Genomic DNA, 22,844 nt, shown 5'->3' with positions numbered 1-22,844 from the left:
TTGCTCTCTGGTTCTGATGTTTCTGATTACTCAATTTCCCCACTGGGCTCATTAAAGTTTCATCTAATCTAATCTAATCTAATTAGGCTTTTGACTGTATATTCTGTCTGACTAGTATGCAAAATATGTTGTTTGAAAGATTTAGCAAGGATTTCACTTTTTGATTTGATTTTTTTTTTTCCCTCAGATTCTGGGGGCAGGGATGGCGTATATTTGAATCATTGGGAAAGGGCAAGCAGGGTGCCAGGAGTTTAAAGTGGCACTTAAGTTCGATGAGTGCCGTTTCAGCAGCCGCACTGAGAGATGTTCCCTATTCATGAGAGAATGACCTTAGCGCACTGTCACTGCTCCCCTGCACCTGCAATGATTTATTGGACACAGAACGCTGGGCGGCCGGATGATGCGGCGTGTTTGCGCGTGGGCCAACGTGACCGTTCCCCTTCAGCCCTCGCCCTTCCCTTTCCACTCGGCTCGCACTAGAAACGCACACACACACACTCCCACCCGCTGTAGAAGAACATAAACAAATGAGCTTTTCCTCTAACTCAGATAATTGTCCCGATTTCATTATTATAGCAGAGCGTGCAGCTATTGGCCAGGATTTAAAGCCATCTTGAACCTACTTTCTAGGACAAGGATAACATCACGCAACAACTTTTTCTCTTTATTCGCTTGAACTTGCTTTTTTTCCCCCCCTGTATTATCTGCTTGCCTGTCTTTGTGGGATTATTTTCAATTCACAGCACAGTGTTCTCCCAGAGTTCATCAAAGAGGATGAGAGTGTGTTTGTTTCCCTTCAGGAGGGGAAACAGGAGAGAGAAAGGGGAACATCACAGAGAAAAGAGGCAGAGGAAACAACAGGAAAAAGAACAAGCCATCACATATCTTTGTGAATCGGAGCACATGAATATGGAGGAGCCAAATGACTCCAAAGTTCAGTGTAGCAAATGTTGTTTCACAAATTACCAGGCTGCAGCAAACAGAATTACCATTATCTTGTTTATAGAAAACGGGTTTTCCCAGATACCACTTCATCCTTAAAAGCAACGCCTGTCAATGCATAAAAGACTCATGCTTTCACAAAACTGTGCATTCATATACATTGTATACACGCACAAACACACAAATGCTTATATTCACTGCTTAACAGTGTGTGTGTGTGTGTGTGTGTTGAGAGCTAATGATGTGTGGAGCAGTGCTGGGGTGTTTCTGTGTCTCACTCAGCAGCAGATGCTGGCCTATTAGTTGAGATGTGTTTTTGATTAGAACGAAGCATTGTCACTGGGTTTGTGTGTTTATGTATGTGTGTATGGTGTGTGTGTGTGTGTGTGTGTGTGTGTGCACTTGTGTGTGTGTGTGTGTATGTGTCTAGTGAGAGTATTGTCTCATCAGGGCAGGGAACAGCATACACAACGTGGAATTAGACCTTTGCTCAGTCTTTCCAGGAGATCCTAGGAGAGAGTTTGTGTGTGAGCCTCATGTGAGGCATGTAAAATGTTGATTTATGTGGAACATTGATTTTCTTCTTCACGCTCTCAGAAATAGTGCTTCACTCACGACCTCAGGCTGATAATATCCTGGCTCACTGCCGCCTCTGTTGCCATCTCGCCTGTAGCGTAGTGGCATTATATTCTGATTAACCTGTTGATACACAAGTCCAATTGGCACAGAGGTTTTTATTACTATACTGTGCTCCTGCCTCCTAATGTCAAATTATTGACCTTATGCCACTGCAGTCTCATTCAATTCTGTTTTTTTTTGGGAGTCAAATTGGCTCACAGGCGTATTTCTGGTAACATATTGCGATAGCAGTCACAATATGTTTTCATAAGTGGGTCCCAGAGAAAGAGACAGATTTTTTCATTTGGATCCTGAGGTGGAAGGAGTTCAGGAAACGCTGCAGTTGCTTATTATAGGTAGCTTTCATTTTTTTCCCCCAGCGTTAACTGTCTAACAAGAGCTCTCTCTCTCTCTCTCTCTCTCTCTGCATCTCTCCTCAGCCTGATCTCCTCCAGACGATACTACTTTGAGATCCTCCACAAGCAGGATGACAAGGGCTCAGATCACGTGGAGGTCGGGGTAAGTGGACCCGCCTGAGCGCGCGACCTCGCTCTCTCTACATTTTGCCCCGTCTGCCTACATCTCTTTTTCCTCGAGTCGTTTCGTTTTCCTTCACCTCGGCGACACTCGGCGAATGAAAAACGCTCTCACCTGGCTCGAAAAAGCTCTCACCTCTCGGCGGATAAATTTGCATTTAGCTTTTCACTTGAACCCCAAAGCATTTAACAATGTCAGAGGGGTGGCTGACCAGGTGAGAAATGAAAGGAAGCGAGAGAGGAGAGGAAACAGTGTGTGTGTGTGTGTGTGTGTGTGTGTGTGTGTTTGAAGTGGAGAGTTGCCCAGAAAGAAAGAGAACTCTCTTCTTCTCCTTCTACCGCAAGTTACTATGAGTTTTCTTCTTTTTCCATGGACTCATCTGGTCACGGCCGAACCCAGTAAATGCCCTCGTTGTTGCTGTGGCCGAACTTCTAATTCCCCTCCAACCCCTCTAAAATCTCCCCGCCACTTGTCTTCTATCCTCTTTCCATTCCTCCATCTCTCATCACTCTCTCCTTCCATCTTTGCTTGCTGTCCCCCCCCCCCCCCCCCCCTCTCTCTCTCTGCGTCTCCGCGCCGCACTTTTTCTTCTCGAACTTTTCCATTTTCTCTCTCTCTCTCTCTTTCCCTCGCCTCTCCTCCGCATCGTTTCTCTCTCAGTCATGGCGTCCTGCACCCTAGGCGGCCTGCGGAGAGGAGAGGAGCGGGGCTTAATCTGAAGAGTTTCAAACGGGAGGGCCCACACGCCTCGTGCGAGCCTGCGTTTTGAGTGGGAGGGCAGATGAGAAAGAGAGATCAGTGGATGTGTCTGTGGAGTGAATCTCTTAATAAGCCCCAGGTTATCATCATCACGATCATGATCATCAGCAGCAGCAGCAGCAGCACCGCCGCTGGAGCTGCTGCCTTCTTGTACAGAACTTCAGCGTCATTTCTGCACCCGCAAAGCTCTTATTTCTTCATGATTTTTCACTTGTTTCTCATTCTGTGTGTATCCCTCGCGGATACTCTTCTCTCTCTCTCTCTCTCTCAGCGCCTCTGGCTACCCATCTCTACCTCCGTGTCTGTCTCCCTCTGTTAGTTTCTCCCCGCGCCTCAATGTACTCACCTGTCCTGTTTCTCTCGCCGTGTTTCCACTCGCTATCCATCACTTCGCCCCTCCGCTCTCTCATTCACGTTTCACACCCCTGCTCCCCTCGTTTTTTTGTTTTTTTTTCCCTCTACCCATCCGTTCATTCAAACTCCCAAGCCTTCAGTCTGTTTAGTGTTGTTTCGGCTCAGGTGGGCTGCTTCTGGTTGCCATGGTTTTTTTTAGAGTGGAGCCGACAGGGTGATGTGAGGAGCGCCATGCTGAACTCTGATAGCTCTCTGGTGCCAGGAGCATCACACACACGGACCCGGTGAGAGAGGAGATGTAGGCGGAGGACTGTGTGTGTGTGTGTGTGTGTGAGAGAGAGAGTGGGTGGGTGGGTGACAGAGAGAGAGAGAGAAAGAAGGAAGAGAGAAGAGAAGCAGATGAGAAAGCTTTTGTTTGTGACTGCATGCTTGTTTGTGTGAGTGTGTGTGTGTGTGTGTGTGTGTGCCTGTATTACCATATGTACCTCACCATACTGACACTTTGCCTCTTAATCAGAGCTGGGCAGCTTTGTCTGAGGACAAAGAGCAGATGGACACAGCTGCCAGAAGCAAGAAGAGGAGTGGGAATAAGGAGTGGGAGAGAGAGAAGGATGGAGAGGGAGTGAGAGTGTGTGTGTCTGTGTGTGTGTGTGTGTGTGCGCGTGCACTGGAAGCCTATGGAACGAAGGGTTTCTGTTCTTTCTACTTCATGGTATTTCTGATTCGCATTATCAGCCTCCCGTCAGGCCTGTGAAGTCTCCCAGCAGAACGTCCATGTGATTATGTCTGCAGGAGAATCAAGGTCAAGTGGAAATCCCCCTCCCCACCCACACACACACACACACACACACACACACACACACACACACACACACCAGCCAGCTAGCCGTGAGGCCATCAAAGTTAGTTTGTACTAGTAGAAACAATTGAATGAAGCGGATAAAAGTGCAGCGGCAAATCTAGATTGCGTGCATGTGTGTGTGTGTGTGTGTGTGTGTGAGACACGCTGTCTTAGCAAGGCCCCTGTGTGTGATTTAACAGCGGAATACATTTCACACCTTGACAAAAATAGCAGATTTACCGTGACCGGCCCACAACGGCATAAGCCCAGGGCTCACACAAATCCGCAGAAACCCAGGCGCTCATTTGTTAAAGAGCAGATAGCGAGGATTCACAGCTCTTTCTTCTTTATTCGGAGCCGGGCTGTGATTGCGTGGTCAAAGGTGGGCTGCACCTGTGGGAATTTAGTTTGTTGAGTAGCGCTCGCTTTTAAAAAAGAGAGTGAGTTATATATCAGATTGTGCACAAGCAGAGTCTGAGAGTTACCTCTCGGGCAGAAGAGAACGAAAAACCTTGTTCTCCCCTCTGTTCATCTCCTCGCTCTCCATCTCATGAATGGATTAGGGAGAATGGCTGCAGCAAGGCGGAACATAAACAGCGTTCGAGACAGGAGGAGACAGGTTAGGAATACATTGCGCTTCCCCCCGGGGAATGGAAACAACTGTATTTATATGTATGAGCGGCGGGCCAATGAATGAGGGGATTGTTGAGTTGTTAAGATGAGTAGGGAGGTTACCAAACTCCCACTCTGATTGAACCCTTTCAATTCACTCCACACTCGAGTGAGCTCAGTGTTTCCCTTCAATTGACTTCAAATACATTTTTTTTTCAGAGTGATTAATGTTGTTTTTTGAGTGACAAATCGCGCCGGCGGAATCCGTGAGACGGTAGAAAATTCAGTGACCACTAGTGGCTTTGAGTTTCTCCGATTCCCTGTGGATACTTCTTAATGAAACGCAGGACCTTTTCCACTGGCCTAATGGAAAAAAGGCTCTCGCTCGTCATTTGACAGCATGAAGGGAAAAGTGTTGGCCATTAGACGGTGTGATTGAGAGAAGGAGGGAGTGGGAGAACGGAAGAGAAGAAAGTCCAGCCTTAATTAGTCATGGCAAGTTTATGGAGAGGCAGAGGCCTGGGATTTAAATGTTGGATTTTAACGGGCCTGTTTTATCGCTCGCGCCCGGCCACCTCTAAAACTGCCCACCAATTAATATATACACACACACACACACACACACACACATCTACCCCACCCCCAAGACATACACACGTGCTCACACACACACACATGCACACACACATATGCCACTCAACATCTGCCTCACGCCTTCCCTCCTCGAGATAAATCAGTAGTGGACCGTGTGAACTGGAGCCAGCTGTGAAAGTATATTGTGTGTGTGTGTGTGTGTGTGTGTGTGAGTGTGTGTGTTTTTTACTCAGGAAATATTACAGCCTTCTTTCCCTTATTTTAGTACTTCAACACCCTTTAGGGTCAACGCTAGTTCAGCGCTTCTCAACCATATGGGCTCGTATTCTTCGCCTTAATTTCCTTTTCAGGTTTCACTCCGCCGCTCTCCTCTCTCTAATCATTTACCTTTCCCTCCCTCCTTCCTCCACTTCTCGCTTTTTCTATCAGTTCACTCGCTCTCTCTCTCTCTCCCCTACCTTTTTATATCCTTCTCATGCACACGCTCACTTTTTTTAGCTCCAGTAAATTAATTTCTATTCAGTTTGAAGCACATTTCTATCTTTTTTTTGTGTGTGTATGCACTGAACTCAATTTTGCCTTTGGCGCTCTTGTCTCTGGCTAAGTTTTGTTTACACGGTCAAGGCTGTCTGCCACATTGGTCAGACACATTTTATTTTTTTGTTAGATAGCATTTCAATTTATTCTGTCTACTGGCACTTTCATGCCAATAGGTCATGTTCAGAGTATGGGGGAAAAAAAGGGAACACCGGCATTGACCTTTCCCTCGGCGGCTGTAGCTCTTTAATGGCAGGGGATGCTTTTACTGCCATGGTTTTTGTCCTCTCATCTCCTAGACAAGGTCACTGCCAGTCAATACTGCTGCAATGATTACTAAGCGATCATCCAGGCCCTACATCTTTATGAGGATCGTGAAAAAAATGCTATTTAGAATCGCCCATAAATTCTCAATAGGGATCATTTCTTATAATCGCGAGGATCTCGTCAACATCGTTGTCGCTCTCCAAACCACTGGGCGATCTCTCGGGCATTGTTGATCCTGGAGGGCCTCGAAGCCTTTAGTGGAGCTAATGTTTTAAAATGTCAGAGATTATATTACATAAGCTCAGAGCCTTAAAAGGTCCTGGATACGGTTGAATAAAGCATTTCAAGTCTTAGATTTAGTTTCAGAGGTCTTGAAACTGCTGCAGTTCCGCAGTATGTTGTTTTTTCTGGTTAGAAATCAGCTCCAGACTTTTGCTCTGATCAGTCTGCAGTACACTTGTGTTTATTTTTATGTATATTTCAGTGGCGTAATTTGGATTCATAACCTATTTCATTCTAACTGGCACTAAAAAGGTCTCAAAACGTCATGAATTTAACTTGATGAAACTCGCAGACACCCTGGTGTTAGTATATTCAGGTCGTGTTAAATGTGTCAGGTTACATTCCGCTCATGTATTTTAGCACTGGGTATTTTTTCATCTGCCATTGGCTATGTTAGTGGTAGCATATTTGGGCAATTTCTACATGTTCAGCTCGGCCGGTGCTGTCATGCTAGCTTTGTCCGCGGGTCACATATCCATTTTAATTCAGGCCAGGCTTCAGTTAGTCCTGTTATCCCTGCACAGAGTACATCAGGTTGACCAGATTACCTCCATGTCCTTGTCACAAGTTTTAGCATATTAATGTGGTTGCAGAGCGAACCCCTTAGGTTTTAGAGGCGCGCTGGCATGTCCTGTCGTGTTAGCTTTGCTTCAGCCCTCGCTAAGAGTGTTAGTGTGAGTAACCAGCAGGCTAGCTTCACCTCAGAGCGCACAGGGCATCACTGTAGACACATTGACTATATGGCGCGCCAGTAATTGCTATGGATATTGAGCTCATTTGTCTTTCTGAAATGTCTGGTCTGAGAGACTTTGGCTAATGTATAATTCAACACAGAAAATCAAACACCCCGTCTCTGTATCCACCTCCTCATCTCTCTCTGAATATTGTTCCCTCATCCCCAGGCAAGACATGATATGACATGAAAAACAAGGCACTGTTTTCATGTCAGTGTGACAGGGAATGGAAACTGTCATTTATCCTCTAGCATATAAACGTTTAGTGTTATTCTGTTGTCAATTGGAATGAGAGTATAATCAGTCAACGGCTTTTCTTCTTGTTTCCATGCTGTAGTTTTTGGTTTATATTTTCTTTGCTAAGGTCCCATCTCGCATCACTCTCTCTTTCTCACTGTTTCTTTCTGCCATCTTGTCAATTTCTGAATTTTCAGTTTTGTTTTTCATTTCATGAAAGTTCTACAACAATATCACCAAAGCATCAAAACACAAAGAATCTCTCTCTGTCTTGTGTGCTGTTTGGGAGATATCTGTTTTGGGCCTGTCAGGAGTCTCTTTCCTTGATGCTGCCAGGCGCCTGTCAGTGAGCAGCACCAGAAACCACAAACCAGACTCCCCATTAACACCAGTGTTAAAATTCACACTTTCTGTCTCTTCCTACCAAAAGCTGTCATAACTTTTCTTGCATTCTAACAATAAATACAACTTAATCTTGTCCTCTCGCACACATTTTGTCGTTAATTTTGATAAACAAATGCATAATAATTCAAATCCACTTGCCTTAAACCACTGAAGTGCTAACTGGCTAACCATGGCTAATAAAAGCTGGTCATGCATAGTGACGTATAAATATATTTTCCCACACTTTTTTGGAAATTTCATGTATTTGTAGTGCAGAAAAGTGCAAATCAACTCTTTGGTATTTTCCACTGGTTGCACAAAGGAGACAAACAATTATTAGTATGTTATTACTGCATGCTAACATTAGCTTGTTAGCTATCACTTTTGTCGTCACAACTATGGGACATAATTCCTGGCCTGTTAACATGTGACCCTCAATCAAGTCACCCGTTTTTATTTTCTTTTTTTATTCAGAAAAATAGGAAAATAATTCTGCACACTGCAAATAAAAGTCAAGGACAAAAAAAAGTCTAGTTTAAAAAACTAATTTATTGCATAAGTGCCCAACTTAAAGGGCCAGAGCACTGATGAAAGCATGTAGCTGAAGCGTTTGCTCCCTAGTTCTTTTGTATATACAGTATATTTCTTTTTCCACTTCCACCTTTAAGTTGGGCACTTATGCAATGAATTCGCTTTTATTTTTTAAAGTAGACTTTTTTTGTCCTAGCCTTTTGTTTGCAGTGTGCAGAATATTTTTCCTTTTTTTCTAGTTTACAATAAATTGATTCTTGCACCTGTGTTAGAACTGACCTTCATCTGAGCACAACCAGCATCTTTCCTTTTTTCTTCATTTTTTAAATTCTGAAACAGAAAGACATGAGAACACAAATGTTCTCATTGGCATGACATGTCAGCGAGAACAAAGAAGTGATCACAGACGGAGCAGGTGGTGAAGGAAAGTGGGATTATTAACATTACTGGCAGCGGTGAGAGCCGCTTCCCGTTCCCTCACCTCCAGTATGAAATTCCACTCCATTTCTATTTATCACTGATGCATTTGGCTCTTTTATACCTGCATTATCAGATACTGTCTCACTTACTGGGCTGACTGAGAACTATCTGGCTCAAGTCCACAGAGATCAGTCACAATGTGTGCTTGGGAAGGATTACAACGATACATATTGTCGAAAATGAGCAGTATGTATTGGACTAGGCAAGGGTCTCTGCTGAAGCCCCAAAGCCCTTTTGGGATTAGGGAGATTTTTATCTTATGGGCACAGTGGAACCCTTTTGCCAAATTCTTTCTCTCTCTCTTTCTGTGTGTCTTTCTCTGTTTTTTTTTTTTTTTTTTTCTGTGTCTCTCTCTCAGTCTCTTTCTTTTAGACACAGCAGTGTAGTCCTATTCTGGTCTTGTCTTGTTCTCCCAGGCAGGTGGCGGCAGGCTTGTTAACATCTGTCTTGTTCTGCTGTCCACTCTGCCACAGACGTTTCTCTATTTACCTCTCCACCAATTAGAGCCTACAGCCAGGTGTGTGTGTATGTGAGTGTGTGTGTGTGAGAGAGAGCGAATAGACGGACCACAGTAAACCTCTCTGTTCTCCCTCTGAGTGAAGCAACTGACATGTAGCCTTTTCCCGTCGGAGCTCTCTAATTCAAAGCAACATCTTCCCTCCTCTTCGTTCCTTCCTCATTCCCCCTCATTCCCCCTTTACTTCACGGCAAATTAGATGACTCATTAGAAGATAATGTGTTGGAAGGGTTTGAGTAATTGAAGGAGACACAGATTACAGTAAACAAGGGTAGCACCACACAGGTCCTGCCTGCAGATAGGATACTGCAAAAATAATGAAGGACATATTAACTTATTTATTCCTCAGAATATCCAGGACAGGATTGTGAGAATGCTAAAGCCTTGGTTATCCCACTTGTACGGTATGCAAGTGTTCGCTTTCTCTTAATCTTATTGCCTTCAAAGCTTAATTGATTTTTTACTTAAACCGGGAAAGGTCAGATAGTTTCATTATTTCATTACCTCTTATGTGTCATGCTAACAAAACAACTTCATATCAATAGCGCTTCAGGCTTTGGTGCAGCCGGTTGAATTGAGCAAAACAAACAGAACAGTATCAACCGGCAGCCGGCTCGCTCTGCAGCAATAAACTCCTGAAAACCGAGGGATAAAAAATAACTCTTGTCTGATGGAACCAGGGCAGACTACCTGTGTGTGTGTGTGCATGCTGGCATGGGAGCATGTGTGTATCACTACACTGGGTATCAACACCAGGCTCTGAGGTGGTGCAACACACACTCTTATCCAGCTGAGTGAAAACAATATCAAAATCTCATATGTCACTAGTTGGCCCAGGCATGATGAAACATGATGAAACAACACCGCTGGCTGCCGGTGCCATTTTGCTCAGCGATTGGTACTTTTTATTATTTCCCCTTGGATATTGATTTTCTTTCCTCTCTGTTGAACTTGCGGGGCCAGCGAGCAGCGAGCAGGCCTCTGCTTCTCCCCGCCGCTCCCTGTCAACACTATTTCACAGAAAACGCACTCGTACACACAGAGGGCGCACACCCGCGTTCGCACACACATCACAAATAATGTGTGTACGTGCACATATAAGGCATACACACACACACACGCACACACAAGCACCTGCATACGCACCTGGTCAATACCGCCTCCCTCAGAGGAATCAATCAGGGAATCTATTGGGTCAGACAGGTAATGGGAGAAATTCCAACAAAGCTGTAAAATACCTGCGTGTGCACATATATAAAGTGTGTATGTGTGTGTTTGCTGGACTTTAAGGCTGATGGGACAGTAGCAGAGCGCCGGGCTCCATTGATCCCTGAAAAGGAAGGGCCTTCTGACTCGACCTTGAGAGGACATTCACACAGAAATAATGACACAACGCCACAGCCTTGGACGGCCCGCTGCGCCGCTGCCCGCTGCCGCTCAGCACGCTGCCGCTCTGTGTCCTTGTTTGTCGTTTATGCGTGCATGTGCGTGTGTGTTTCTGTGCGTACAATAGAATATAGATATAGTGGTATAATAAATGCTGTATTTGGGCTTGTACACATCAGCATTCAGTGCGTTTATCAGTGCTACATAAGTGACAAAGCGTGGACACGTGATAGCGAATCCTGAATATGGATGTGTGTGTGTGTGTGTGTGTGTGCTGTGTGTATATGCACGTGGAGGCATTTGCATGAGCCTGAGGAGGGTGTTTATATTTGTATTCTCAGCCCAAGGGTTGGAAAATGACCTGTCTCCTGTGATTATACCCTGGGTAACCAGAAGTGACGTGGTAATTGTGGAATCTATTTAAAAGAATTGTAGCTTGTCTCTCCCTCTCTCTCTCTCTCTCTCTCTCCATGCTACTCTTTGCTCTCTGGTCATTATCAGTCCCCCCCACCCCGTCCAATGCTTAAGGCTCCGTTCTTCCTTGTGCTCTCAGTAAATTTTCTCAGCTTTCCTCTGTTAGTCTTTCACTCTCTTTTGCTCATTTCTCCCCTCCGTATCTTCTCATTAAACCTGGTTTCTGATTCTCTGTTCATGTACCATGCTTTCCTTTCTCTGTTTCCTCTTCTCTCTCTGGTTAAGTGTGTGTATACAGAGGCTGACGTCAGATCGATGCTGTAATGCTGCTCAGATCAATAACACCCAGCGTGTCACAGCAAGGCCTACAAACCATGATGGACGATTTCTGCACACCTCATACTTTCCATACCTTGACATTTTGCTTATTTTTTTTCCCTCCTCTTTCTCTGTCTCTGTCTCTCTCTCTTTCTCCCACCCACTCCCCCTTTCTCTCGCTCTCTCCGTTCACACACAGTGGCGGCCATTCCTCCCTGGTTTGAAATATGAAGTGATTGACTCAGCCTACATCTCCCTCTACACAGGTAAGAGCTGCTCTGCCCTACCGCTCCACAGGCTGGGTTGTGTTCATTGCGTTGAATGCTTCCCATTCATCTTGTCTTTGTAATCAAAAACCCTTTACATTTCATAGTGAATTATGATGGGCATTAAACGTTTCTGATGGTTGTGGCTTAGAGACGCATGGGACTCTTTAATGCCGGAAAAATATTTTTGCTGGACTGAGAGCTTGCCAAACAGAAAGAGGAAATCGTCCAATAAAAAAGCCCAACTTCATTAGTCTAGTCTAGTATTGATCAGCAGTTTATTTTAATGTCAGAGCCAGGCTTTTTAAAATCAAGATACACTCCTCTCCTATCCTTCAACCACAGAGACCAGTGGTTTGGCCTTGGTGTTGCTCATTGGCCTAAAATACACACACATATTTACTCATATATTTTCCTCATATGTCATGTTTTTTTTGCCGCTGCAGTAATTGCTTGTCAATTTGAGAATGTGTTGCATAGCTTCTGTGAGGCAAACGAGAAGAGGAATAATCGTAAAGATCCTATATCTTTCCCTATATGTATCATTTGCGGCAAAAAAAAAAAGAGAGCTCTAGTTCCCGAGCGGATGTCTAACTATAGCACAAGAATAGCCAATGTGTCACAGGAATTCAATAGAGTTAACAAGGGAAAATGACTGCTCCTGCACACAGAGTGACCGGGCAGAGCTGCAGGATCCATGGGTAGGCGCTGGTCGATGTATGCCAGACGCTGCCCTCTTGTTTATGAGCAGCTGTGACAGGGAGGGAGAGGTGGCAGTGGCCTCAGATATGAGGTCACCTGCTGGATTGAGGCATTTCCATCTCCTCATCTGTCTCCACCCATCCTTCCATCGCTGCCTCTCCCTCTCTCTCTTCTCTCTCTCTCACTCTTTTTCTCCATTCTCTCACTCTTGCAAGTGTATGATATTTAGGAGACACAGTCGTCGGCTCGCCCAGGGACACTTGTGTTTCAGCGTTACAGACAGAGTTTAATTAGGTCTCTATTTTCCAATTAGTTTCCAGTTAACATCATTGTGTTTTCCGTAGTTGTAACACTTAATAGGAATACATTAGCTTATTTGTTTTGATCCACTGAGGGCAAAGCTATCAACGTCAAACTCATCAGCTAAACAACTTCTGTTTCACAGTCATGGAGATGCAACCAGTTGCTAAGAGATGGGTGACTCAGCAACCGCAGTGTCAAGGGAGTGTGTAAACGCATCCCATTCAGGTTTTGGTATGAGAGAAGAGATCATGACCCCTTGCATACACTTTTCAGCTTCAGTCTCATTTGAAAAGGAGGGATAATTATGCAGTGGAGTGTGTTCTCCAAACTGTAAGAAATGCATTATTACTCTCGTATCCCACTGGTTCCTCAGCGGTTCTTGGATGTTTCCAAACTCAAAAAAAAAAAAAATACACCAATAAATGAATACTGGTGTAGTGGTCTCAGCATCTACCATCATGGTCACATCGGCTCCTTTTCCAAATAGGAGTTTCCAATAATCATGACTGAAGAATCGTTTGGTTATGAAATGCTTATATATGCCAGGATGATTCGCATTACAGCAATTTAATTTGCATAGCACTTTTATTGAAAAGTAGTTCTCTGCAGCACCAGATGTTCCCTCATGGTTTCAAGCCAAAGAACCCCATTTTGATTCTGCTTGACAGTACATCTTTTTATTGGTGTTTTATTACTTTTTTTATTAGATCTATTTTAATAGTCCAGCTTCCGTGAAAATGCACATAAAAGCACGCACGCACACACACACACTGCATTACTGCGCGGGGGCCGACTCAATAGCATCATACAGAAATGAATGCACTATTATTTGATTTAAAATTATAGCCCAACTACTTCCTCTCTGTGGGCAACATAATGCAAATTGAATCAAAAGAAAGAGAGGAAGAGTTCCTTGTTTGTTTTGTTTTGTTTTGGTTTGGGGATTTCAGTGACATAGATAATGAGTTAGTCTTGGCAAGGCTTGTGTGGCAGTGTAGTGGAAACCAGGTAACTGATCAACAGATGTCTTATTGTTAGAAGAGGAAAGTCTAGAAAAGGTTTTCTCCGCACACACGCACACACACTAAATGTGCACACCACACCTCTCCGGAGGATAAAAACGATGCTGACCACCCTGTTAATTATAAAGCATTTCTCCCATCAGGCCGCGCTCCTGACACGCCATTAATCACACGCGCTCTCTCCTCCCTCCCTCCTATCGATTGGGATAATTATGACTCTCCTCTGCTCTCTTTTCATTTCTTCCAAATTTCTCCTGATCCTCTCCTCTCGGCTTTTGTTCCTCCTCTGCTCTTTTGTCTCTGCCTCTCCCTCTGTCTTCTCCTCATTCTCCTCATCTCTCCTTTTCACGGTCAATCAAGATCTCTGATTGTTGGGGGGTATGGAGAATAAGGCGTAATATTTTTTTCCCCCTAGCCGTCATCAATCAAATGTGTCAGTCGTTCAGAGCGTCAAAACAAACAGCGTCTCTCTCAGCGTCTCTCACGCTATCTGTATCTGTCTCCCTGTCTTCCAGATGAGTCCAGTTTGAAGATGAACAGTGTGGACCACATCCCCCAGACCTTGGCCAGTCACATCCGTCTCCCGGCGGAGCCTCAGCCCCAGGGCCAGGCCCAGGGCTTGGAGGGAGGCGGCATGGTGCAGCATGGAGCTGATATGCTGAAGCCGGACCCCAGGGACACCTTCTACAGCAGTAAATCTGCCCGTCATCATTTCTGACACTTCCCTTTTGTGTCCTCTTTTTTTCCCCCGGTCTTGTGCCTCGCTGTCAGTCTGACTGTGTTCAGACTGTCATTTTCTCTAACTGACTGGCTGTCTGGCTAGCCGTCTGGCCGTCCGACTGTCTCTCCGGCTGTCAATCTGACTGTATTCAAACTGTCATTTTGTTTGTCTGTCGTTTTGTTTGGCTGGCTGGCTGCATTCCTCATAATTCCATTGTCTGTATGTATTTTCCTCTTTTTTCTGTCTGTCGTTGCCCTGACTACCCCCCAGCCTGCACTTCCCTGATTACCAAGATTGTGTCGAAGAGAAAATCTTGAACAGTGAACATTCTGTAAGATATATTCTTCTCAGATCTCAAATTCTTGCCTCCCTCTCTCCTCTCTCTCTCGCTCGCTCTCTCTCTCTTCTCTCTCTCTCCCCTCTCTCTCCTCTCTCTCTCTCTCTCTTTCTCTCCCTCCTCAGCCCCTATGATCGACCCCTCCCGACTGGAAAATGTTCTGCCAGCCTGTCTCTACTCTCCGACCTATGTGGTGAAAGACTTTCCCATCGCCAGATACCAGGGCCTGCAGTTTGTAAGTCACCTCTCCATCACCCTCCCTCTGGGGCTCAAAAGACATGGCTACTCAGGGTGTGCGTGTGTGTATGTGTGTGTGTGTTAACAGGTTAATTGGCAGTTCTTGCTAACAATAGCCCTGAGGGGTCATTAGAAGCGCATCCAATTATAGCTGTGGTCCTTTAACCTGCTAAAAGCAGCCCCTTACAGAATCAGCATAATATTCACATCCACTGGACAGAGAACAAAGGAGCAGAGAGGCCAAGTCCATGTTGGTTTGACATTACCACGACTTCACCTCTTCTTCTGAATCAAACTACATGAAATGAGTAGGTGGCAGATAGTGTTGAGTGTTGCTACCCCCTTTAGGACAACATGGGTTACTGCAGCAGCAGCAGCAGAGAGAAGTGAGCGCCCTGCATAACACTGCAAATCCATTTTAGCCTTGATGGGACTCACAATAAGAAAATACAGGATTAGTAAAAGATCGCGACAGACTTCATTGAAATGCTGACATTTATCAAATCTTTATAAAATACTAGTAATTAAATGAGAGGGAATGCTTGATGTGATAACCTTTACCAGTGTTTTTAGAGGTCATCTTATTGGGATTTCTGTATGCAGTACCACTTGTTATTGACATTCTGCCTTTCTTCAGGTGTATCTGTCTTTCGTCTACCCCAATGACTTCACACGTCTCACCCACATGGAGAGAGAGAACAAGTGTTTCTACAGGGAGTCCCCAATCTACTTAGAGAAGTAAGGGCATTATTGCTTTTATCTCTCGGAGAACTAATGGCACATTTGTCTCTGTCTTGTATCTGTGAGGGAGTGCACTGATTAAGCGAAATAAGTGTTCTGTGAATTTGATGGCTGTGATTCATGCAATCTCTCACCAAGGGATTAAGTTTGAGACGCTGTAAGGCACATTGAAACTTCTAAAACTCTGTTAATTTGTGTGTGTGTGTGTGTGTGTGCTGCCTCTCGCCGTGTCTGCCAGGTTTGGATTCTACAAATACATGAAGATGGATGAGGAGGAAGATGACAGACCGTTCTTCTTCCCCAACCCAGATGGTAGCTATTAATGAATGTGCAGTCACACGCATACATACACACACTTGCACACACTTTCTCCGCAACTTACTCCCTCTTGCGTGTCTCCAGATTTCCTGGAGGAAGAGGAGGTGGTAGATCCAGAGGACGAGGCAGAGATCGTCGGCACACAGGCCCCCAAGAAGCCGTCTCATCCCAGCCAGACCAGCCACACCTCCAAGCCCTCCCATCAGCGCTCAAGGCCTGGGCCCACACCAGCTGGCAGAGAAGTGGAAGAGGAGGAGGAGGAGGAGGAAGAAGAAGAGGAGGAGGAGGGGGCGGTTAATGGTATGGTACTCCGCAGAGAGAGGAGACACTTCCCCCAGAGAGCCAGACAGACGGATAGGGCTGATGACAGAGACTGGGGAAGGGACCATACAAGGGGAAACAGGGGGCAGGACACCAGAAAGGGACCTCCAGAGCCCAAACCCAAGGTGCTGCACCCCGACGTGGACAATGTGGTCCGGGGTCGCTCCCTGTCCTGGATCCGCACTGGTCCCGCGGAGCTGGGCCCTGGCAGGAAAGCAGGAGGAACAGGAGGAGGAGGAGGAGGGGGAGAGAGGGGAGCCGAGACTCCTCCTAAACTGAGCAAGTCTTCGCTCCTGTTCCCGCAAAAGACCTCCCTCTCTGCCCTTGCCAGCCGAGCCAAGCAGATCCTCAGCAACTCCGCCCACAGCAACACCGCCCACCTCCGCGGCGACAACACCAACAACAAGCTCACCGGCAACAAGAAGGAGAAGAGGGAGGAGAACAAGATCTACATCACCAGGCCGCGGCCCGCCAAGGAGAGAGAGAAGGAGAGGGAGAGGGAGCAGCGGAGGGAGCGGAGGGAGGAGAGGGCGTCCCGCCACCCTAGAGAGGTGTTCCCCGGCGTCTTTCTGTACCAGACCGGGAAGACCACCAGGCTGGTCAACCTGGGTGCCAAAACACGCACTGGGACAGGGGTAACAGGGGGCAGGAGCCTGGTTAGCGCCCCGCAGCTCTGGCCCAACCCGCCCACAAAGGAGGGCAAGACTCCTCCACGCAATGGAACCATTAGCAAGCAGGGTGAAAGTGTCGTACAGAGGGCGGCCAGCAGGGCGGCAGCGGTAAGACTCCCAGACAAAAGCAAGAGGAAAGGGCTCCAGCACCAGGCTCCAGAGAGAGAGGCTGCTGTCACCCCTGATCCACCCAGCAAAGGAGACCCCCTGGCCCCACTGTCTCATCACCAAGACCCCCCTCTTCCTCCAAGGTTGAACTCCACAGAAGACACCCTGCAAGGTCAAACCCGGGTCACCTCTTACCTCAGGACCTCGGAGATCACAGAGTCCCAGCAGCAGCCTGACCCGGACCCCAACCCCGCAGAACCCGACCAGGACCCCGACACAAACCGCTCTAACCCCGACGCAGACCCGGATCCCGAGCCGGAACCAGAGGAGGGCGGGATGTCGGACTACAGCTATGAGGAGGTTGAGGCTCGGCCGGGCTGGGCAGAGGAGAGCATCAACTGGCAGCGGACCTTCTCCGTCAACCCAATGGACTTTGAGCTGCTGCGTTCGGACTGGAACGACCTGCGCTGCAACGTGTCTGGCAACCTCCAGCTGGCAGAGAGCGAGGTGGTGGATGTACTGGCCCAGTACATGGAGAAGCTCAATGAACGCAATGGAGGGTAAGAGAGAGAGAGAGAGAGAGAGAGAGAGAGAGGGAGAGAGAATAATGCCAGACTTAAGGCTGATGTTTTCCTATTGCCTTGTAGAAGCTCGAATTTGGTCGCTTATGCTATGCCATTGTGTAAAGCAAGAAGTAATTTCACTGAGAACATATTGGTCACGCCCCGGTGCAGAACCGTGCTTTGAGTTCATGTTAGCAGACCTCTGTTTGCTGATTACCATTTTCTGCAGTGGTGCTTATAAACTCTGCTATGTTTTTTGCTTAAAGTAGCTTGGCCATTAACTTTTCTCTGCTCTTATTTTCCTCCTATATCAGGTTAGGGCTGACTTCACTGTGTGTTTTTGAAGCGGCCTGCCTACAGCAAAACATGAATTTGTCCTGTATATGAATCATACATAGACCGAGAGTCTTACAGTCGTAATCTTTCCCATTCTTTCAGATTCCTGTCATTTCAGAGCGTGCACAACCTGCCTGTTGTTTCCTTAACTTTCTCTCTGCCCCCGTCCCAGGATCTACACCCTGCTGCGGATCATCAACGTTGAGAAGCGCCGCGATTCGGCCAGAGGGAACCGCTACCTGGTGGAGCTGGAGCTGATGGAGCGAGGCCGCAGCGTGGTGCGTCTGTCCGAGTACATTTACCTGCTGCTCCACCGCAGCCGGCTGGGGGAGGAGAGCCTGGAGAACACCGACTCCGCCCCGGCCTCCGCGCCGGCCTCGGCCCCCTCCGCCGCCACCTCCGGCCTCACCACCCCGCCGCCCCCTCCCTCCACCAGACCCCCCTCCCGGCCCGGAGCCACCCCCTGGGGCACGGCCTACGCCAAGCCCCTGCTCTGCCAGCCGGTCATGCTGCAGTGGAGGAGGGATGTCATGGTGCACTTTGTGGTGCCAGGTCAGTTCATGGGGGGAATTTGATTAACTCTGTTTTCAGTGAGACCAATAGTGTTAAGTACAAACTACATTGAAACTGAAGTGTGTTGCTGCTTTTTAGGCACATAGCTGGCACACTTATCCACAGGAATGAGCATTGTCAGCATGTTGTCATATACAGTTGAAGAATCATTTCTTTCAAAATGTTTCCTTACTTTGCTCTCCATTTTTTCTCCCTCTCTCGTTTCCGCCCTGCAGTGAAGAACCAGGCTCGCTGGGTACAGCAGTTTATCTCTGACATGGAAAATCTGCATCGCCAGACCAAGGACGACAATTTCAGCATCATCATCGTCGACTTTGAGAGTGAAGACATGGATGTGGAGCAGGCGCTTAGAGAGAGCACTGTGCCCAGGTGTGTGTGTGTGTGTATGTGTGTGTGTTTGAGAGAGAGAGAGAGAGGGAGAGAGAGAAGACCAGCTAAATTATATAACTAAGGTAACTGAGTGATTTTGTGTACATTTGTGTTTCGGCAGATATGAGTATCTTAGGAGAGAAGGGAACTTTGAGCGCTCAGCGGGACTGCAGATCGGAGTGGATACTATTGAGGTAAGAGAACACACACACACATACACACACACACACACACACACACACACATTATGACTTTGAGAGTCAGTGGCAACAGGCTGGCAGAAAAAGCCACTCAGTGAAGGTCAGCCCAGTCATATTGACCAAATGACCTTTGTCGGCTGATGGACAGACAGAAAGAACACTCATGCATAATGAATACATCATGGCGAGGCCTGTGTGTCATGTGCTGTGGATCTTCACCCTTATCTCCCCGCCTCACCCTGCCTCCCTTCGCCCTCTCCCATGGGGCACAGCTGTGGCTGACAGGGAATCGGTCAGACAGTTAGTTGCCTTTCCACTGTCATGTGTAAGTCATAGCTGTCACATACACTACCTATCACAGATTATTTGCGTGCACCCCCCCCCTCTCTCTCTCTGGCTCTCTCTCTCCATCTCACACACATGCACACCCACCCACGGGTGTGCAGAGTGTCCGGGAATCTGGACAGACATTGATCCATCAGTTGAGTGTCAGTGCTGTCAGGGTGGGATGACAGTGCCGTCACTCATCTCTGAGTGACCCGGGGGCTCTGGAAATAAAGACGCTGAGCTCAGACTTCTCCATTTTCTCTATTCCCGAATCCCACTAGGTGCATGTGGAGTTGCACTTGCATACACTAGGGATGGGACAATATAGCGAAATTCAATATATCGCAATACAAAAATGTGACAGTATGTATCGTGGGGCAGAAAAATGAATCGCGATATTGCCCATCACAATTTCACAAGCTCTCCATCCAAATTACATTATTTGCACTTTGTATGTCATTTTGCTTTATTTAACAGACTTAGACCTAATGAATGTGTGTGATTGTTTGCTCTTGCAGGACAGCCACAGCATAGTGTTCCTGTGTGACCTGCACATCCACTTCCCTCTCAACATCCTGGAGAGCATCAGGAAGCACTGTGTGGAGGGACGCCTCGCCTTCGCCCCCATCGTCATGAGACTCGGCTGCGGCAGCTCACCGCAGGAGCCTGACGGTAACACACACACACACACACACACACACACACACAGAGAGACACACGTGTATGCGCATGCGGTAACAATCACACACACGTATTAACACAATTATAAGTTTTTATAAGTTCAGAAGTTTTTAGTGTGACTCACAGCTCAAACTCAATCCCCTGGTGAGGGATTGCATGAATTACAGACAGCTACTTAACTTTGAATGCGTAATACAGGTTCGCACCAGGAGCACATACTTGTATGCATCAAACTTTCCTTTTATCATATTCACCGTTGATGCAATGGTCTGCAATTGTCTCTTAGTTCTTTTTAACATTGTTTCTTTTTGTTCACTCCGCAGGTTACTGGGAGGTAAATGGCTTTGGCCTGTTTGGAATCTATAAGTCCGATTTTGATAAGATTGGAGGGATGAACACGGAGGAATTCAAGGACCGCTGGGGTGGAGAGGACTGGGAGCTACTGGACAGGTAACCCAGCAACAGTTACCACAGGAGACACAGTGCTACAATGTTACACTATGCTGTGCATCACTTCAGAGACTTCAATATTTGGATTTGTCTCTTGGATTAATCATTTTATCACTGTGGTAGCTCAACTGTATATGGTGAATGTCCTCTTTTAGTTAGATGAGGAGGGGCTGCTACAGCTGAAACTTGTCCCATGTATTAGATACTTTTGGATGTAGGTGCAATCAGATAAAAGAACAAAAGAAAAAGAGAAAGAAACCTAATCAGACAATTGAAGACAACTCCTGGTTACAATTCTTGAGTTTTTTGAAGATGAGTAAAGGACAGTTGCTACTATTGTTTTACCATGCGTTTTGAAAAAATGAAAGAGTGACCATTGCTACAATTTTTAACCTAATGTTTCTAAAACATGAGATAGGCCCATATACCGCTGTTTGAGAAAGTTAATAATTTTCTTCTCAGTTTTTAACCCAGTGTTTCTCCTCCTCTAGGGTGCTGCAGAATGGTCTGGAGGTGGAGCGACTACGGTTGAGGAACTTCTTCCACTACTACCACTCCAAACGCGGCATGTGGAACGCCCAGAACAAGAAAACTCCCAAGGGATAGCGCACCCCGCTGGTGGGAGGAACCCTAACCCTACCTGCAGATCCACTGTGTGTGAGAGAGACCTGTGGGAGCTCGCTCACTGCCTGACTCTGCCTTTTTGAAACAGGCACCTTTCAGGGACGCCTCTGTTCCGCCATTGGCCCCTCTTGTATGCTTGTCTGTATGAGGAAATGGAGTCCAAATCTGAACTTTGGTGTCTGCCTTTTACGCAGAAAGACCCGAGTCATCACTTTGCCTCACTGACTGAACTACTGTACAGAGAGCAAAGAGAGAGAGTTATTTTCTCTCTCCCTCTCTCTGTCCTTTTTGGTGCAATGTTTTCAGACAGACTGGAAAGCAGCTGTTTTGTGTGTGTGTGTGTGTGTATGTGTGAGTGTGAATGTGTGTGTATATATGTGTGTGTGTGCGTGTGTGTGTGTTTGTAATGACAGAAGGAAGCACCTTTTTCTAACAACGAGATGTGAAGACAACCTAAGAATCTTTTTTTTCTAACACGTCCTTACATGGGAGCCTAATAGAATGTGTCACATGTTATTCAGATAGATTCAGACATGGTGGAGTAGGCCGAGTAGAGGAGTTCTGTCCTTGGTGAAGTGTTTCTAACTAGATCAACTACTACCTTGTTGGATATCATATTAACTATTATGACTGAGGTGCTGAAGTTCTGCTGACATCTGCTGTTGTGGGCTGTTGCATATTAGGAACGACAGAAAGACACAGCGTTGGCTCAACGATGTCAGTGCAAAGCTTTTGAATCAGATAAGCCCTTTTGCAAACAGACAGATACTTCATCTTTCTCTTTCTCTCTCTCTCTCTGTCTCTCTCTGTCTTTCTCTCTGTTTTTTTCTTTTTATTTGTATCTCATCTCTGCCTCTATATGTGTCTCAGTGGCTCTACTCATTGTCATGCAAACATTTGTGTATTTGTATCCGTTGAAACATTATAGATAGCCTCGCTGCTGTTTTGTAATAGGAGTTTTATGTGTTCAGTTCACACCCATGTTCAGGCTAGCTATTGTTTACGACTTGATGGATTTTATTTCATCAAGCGCAGGTTATTCTGCTGTCCAGAGTTACAGCTATTTAAACGGGGTTCTCGGTTGCCATTACTGAATATGGATACATAAATGCACTAACACTGGGGTGCTATTTTCTGTTGTGAAACACTGAATTGGTAACCAGTTTACACCCTCTAATTCTACTGACAGAATCCTCCATTCCCTCCAGATCTCCAACCTCATACTCAACTGGAACATCCTCAAAACTGTAACAGGAGGGGAGCGGTGGACTAGGACAGCTTTCTCATATTTTATTTAACATTGTCACCATTGTTTTAAGCATTTGCTGAGCTGCGTATTGCTTTTCAAATATTGGATTTGGGGGGATTAAATACTTTATCTCTAACATAAGAATACCAAGACAGAGGAAGCTGAGCTATTGAGAGCATCACAGCTCTTCTTTTAAGCTTGCATAAAGCTCTAATAGAAGTGAGTAGAGTTTTATGTATGAGATGCGATATGGGAAGGCATGGCTATTTCACAAATGTGTGCCTTTATCAGGGTTTGGCTGCAGGCAGTTTTTAAGCTATACTGACGACAGGAGAGGGCAGGGACAGACAGAAATATGAGATTATTAATCAGCAGGTTGTA

General features: G+C 46.2%; 1 protein-coding gene across 1 annotated transcript in view; it reads left to right on the top strand.

The window, feature by feature from the left end:
• Nucleotides 1–21,196, top strand: part of b4galnt4a (beta-1,4-N-acetyl-galactosaminyl transferase 4a) — a 127,782-nt gene extending 106,586 nt beyond the window's left edge. Inside the window, exons 8-20 of the mRNA XM_071895134.2 lie at nucleotides 2,001–2,079; nucleotides 11,544–11,610; nucleotides 14,153–14,329; nucleotides 14,821–14,930; nucleotides 15,570–15,670; nucleotides 15,912–15,985; nucleotides 16,076–17,651; nucleotides 18,163–18,542; nucleotides 18,779–18,932; nucleotides 19,054–19,126; nucleotides 19,978–20,131; nucleotides 20,464–20,590; nucleotides 21,082–21,196. Coding sequence (XP_071751235.2) covers nucleotides 2,001–2,079; nucleotides 11,544–11,610; nucleotides 14,153–14,329; nucleotides 14,821–14,930; nucleotides 15,570–15,670; nucleotides 15,912–15,985; nucleotides 16,076–17,651; nucleotides 18,163–18,542; nucleotides 18,779–18,932; nucleotides 19,054–19,126; nucleotides 19,978–20,131; nucleotides 20,464–20,590; nucleotides 21,082–21,196 — 3,187 coding nt within the window. The remainder of the gene's footprint in view (nucleotides 1–2,000; nucleotides 2,080–11,543; nucleotides 11,611–14,152; nucleotides 14,330–14,820; nucleotides 14,931–15,569; nucleotides 15,671–15,911; nucleotides 15,986–16,075; nucleotides 17,652–18,162; nucleotides 18,543–18,778; nucleotides 18,933–19,053; nucleotides 19,127–19,977; nucleotides 20,132–20,463; nucleotides 20,591–21,081) is intronic.
• Nucleotides 21,197–22,844: the final 1,648 nt, after the last annotated feature.

The sequence above is a fragment of the Centroberyx gerrardi genome, chromosome 4 (genome assembly GCF_048128805.1).
Source record: "Centroberyx gerrardi isolate f3 chromosome 4, fCenGer3.hap1.cur.20231027, whole genome shotgun sequence".
NCBI lineage: Eukaryota > Metazoa > Chordata > Actinopteri > Beryciformes > Berycidae > Centroberyx > Centroberyx gerrardi.
This window is presented reverse-complemented; position numbering and strand designations above follow the sequence as displayed.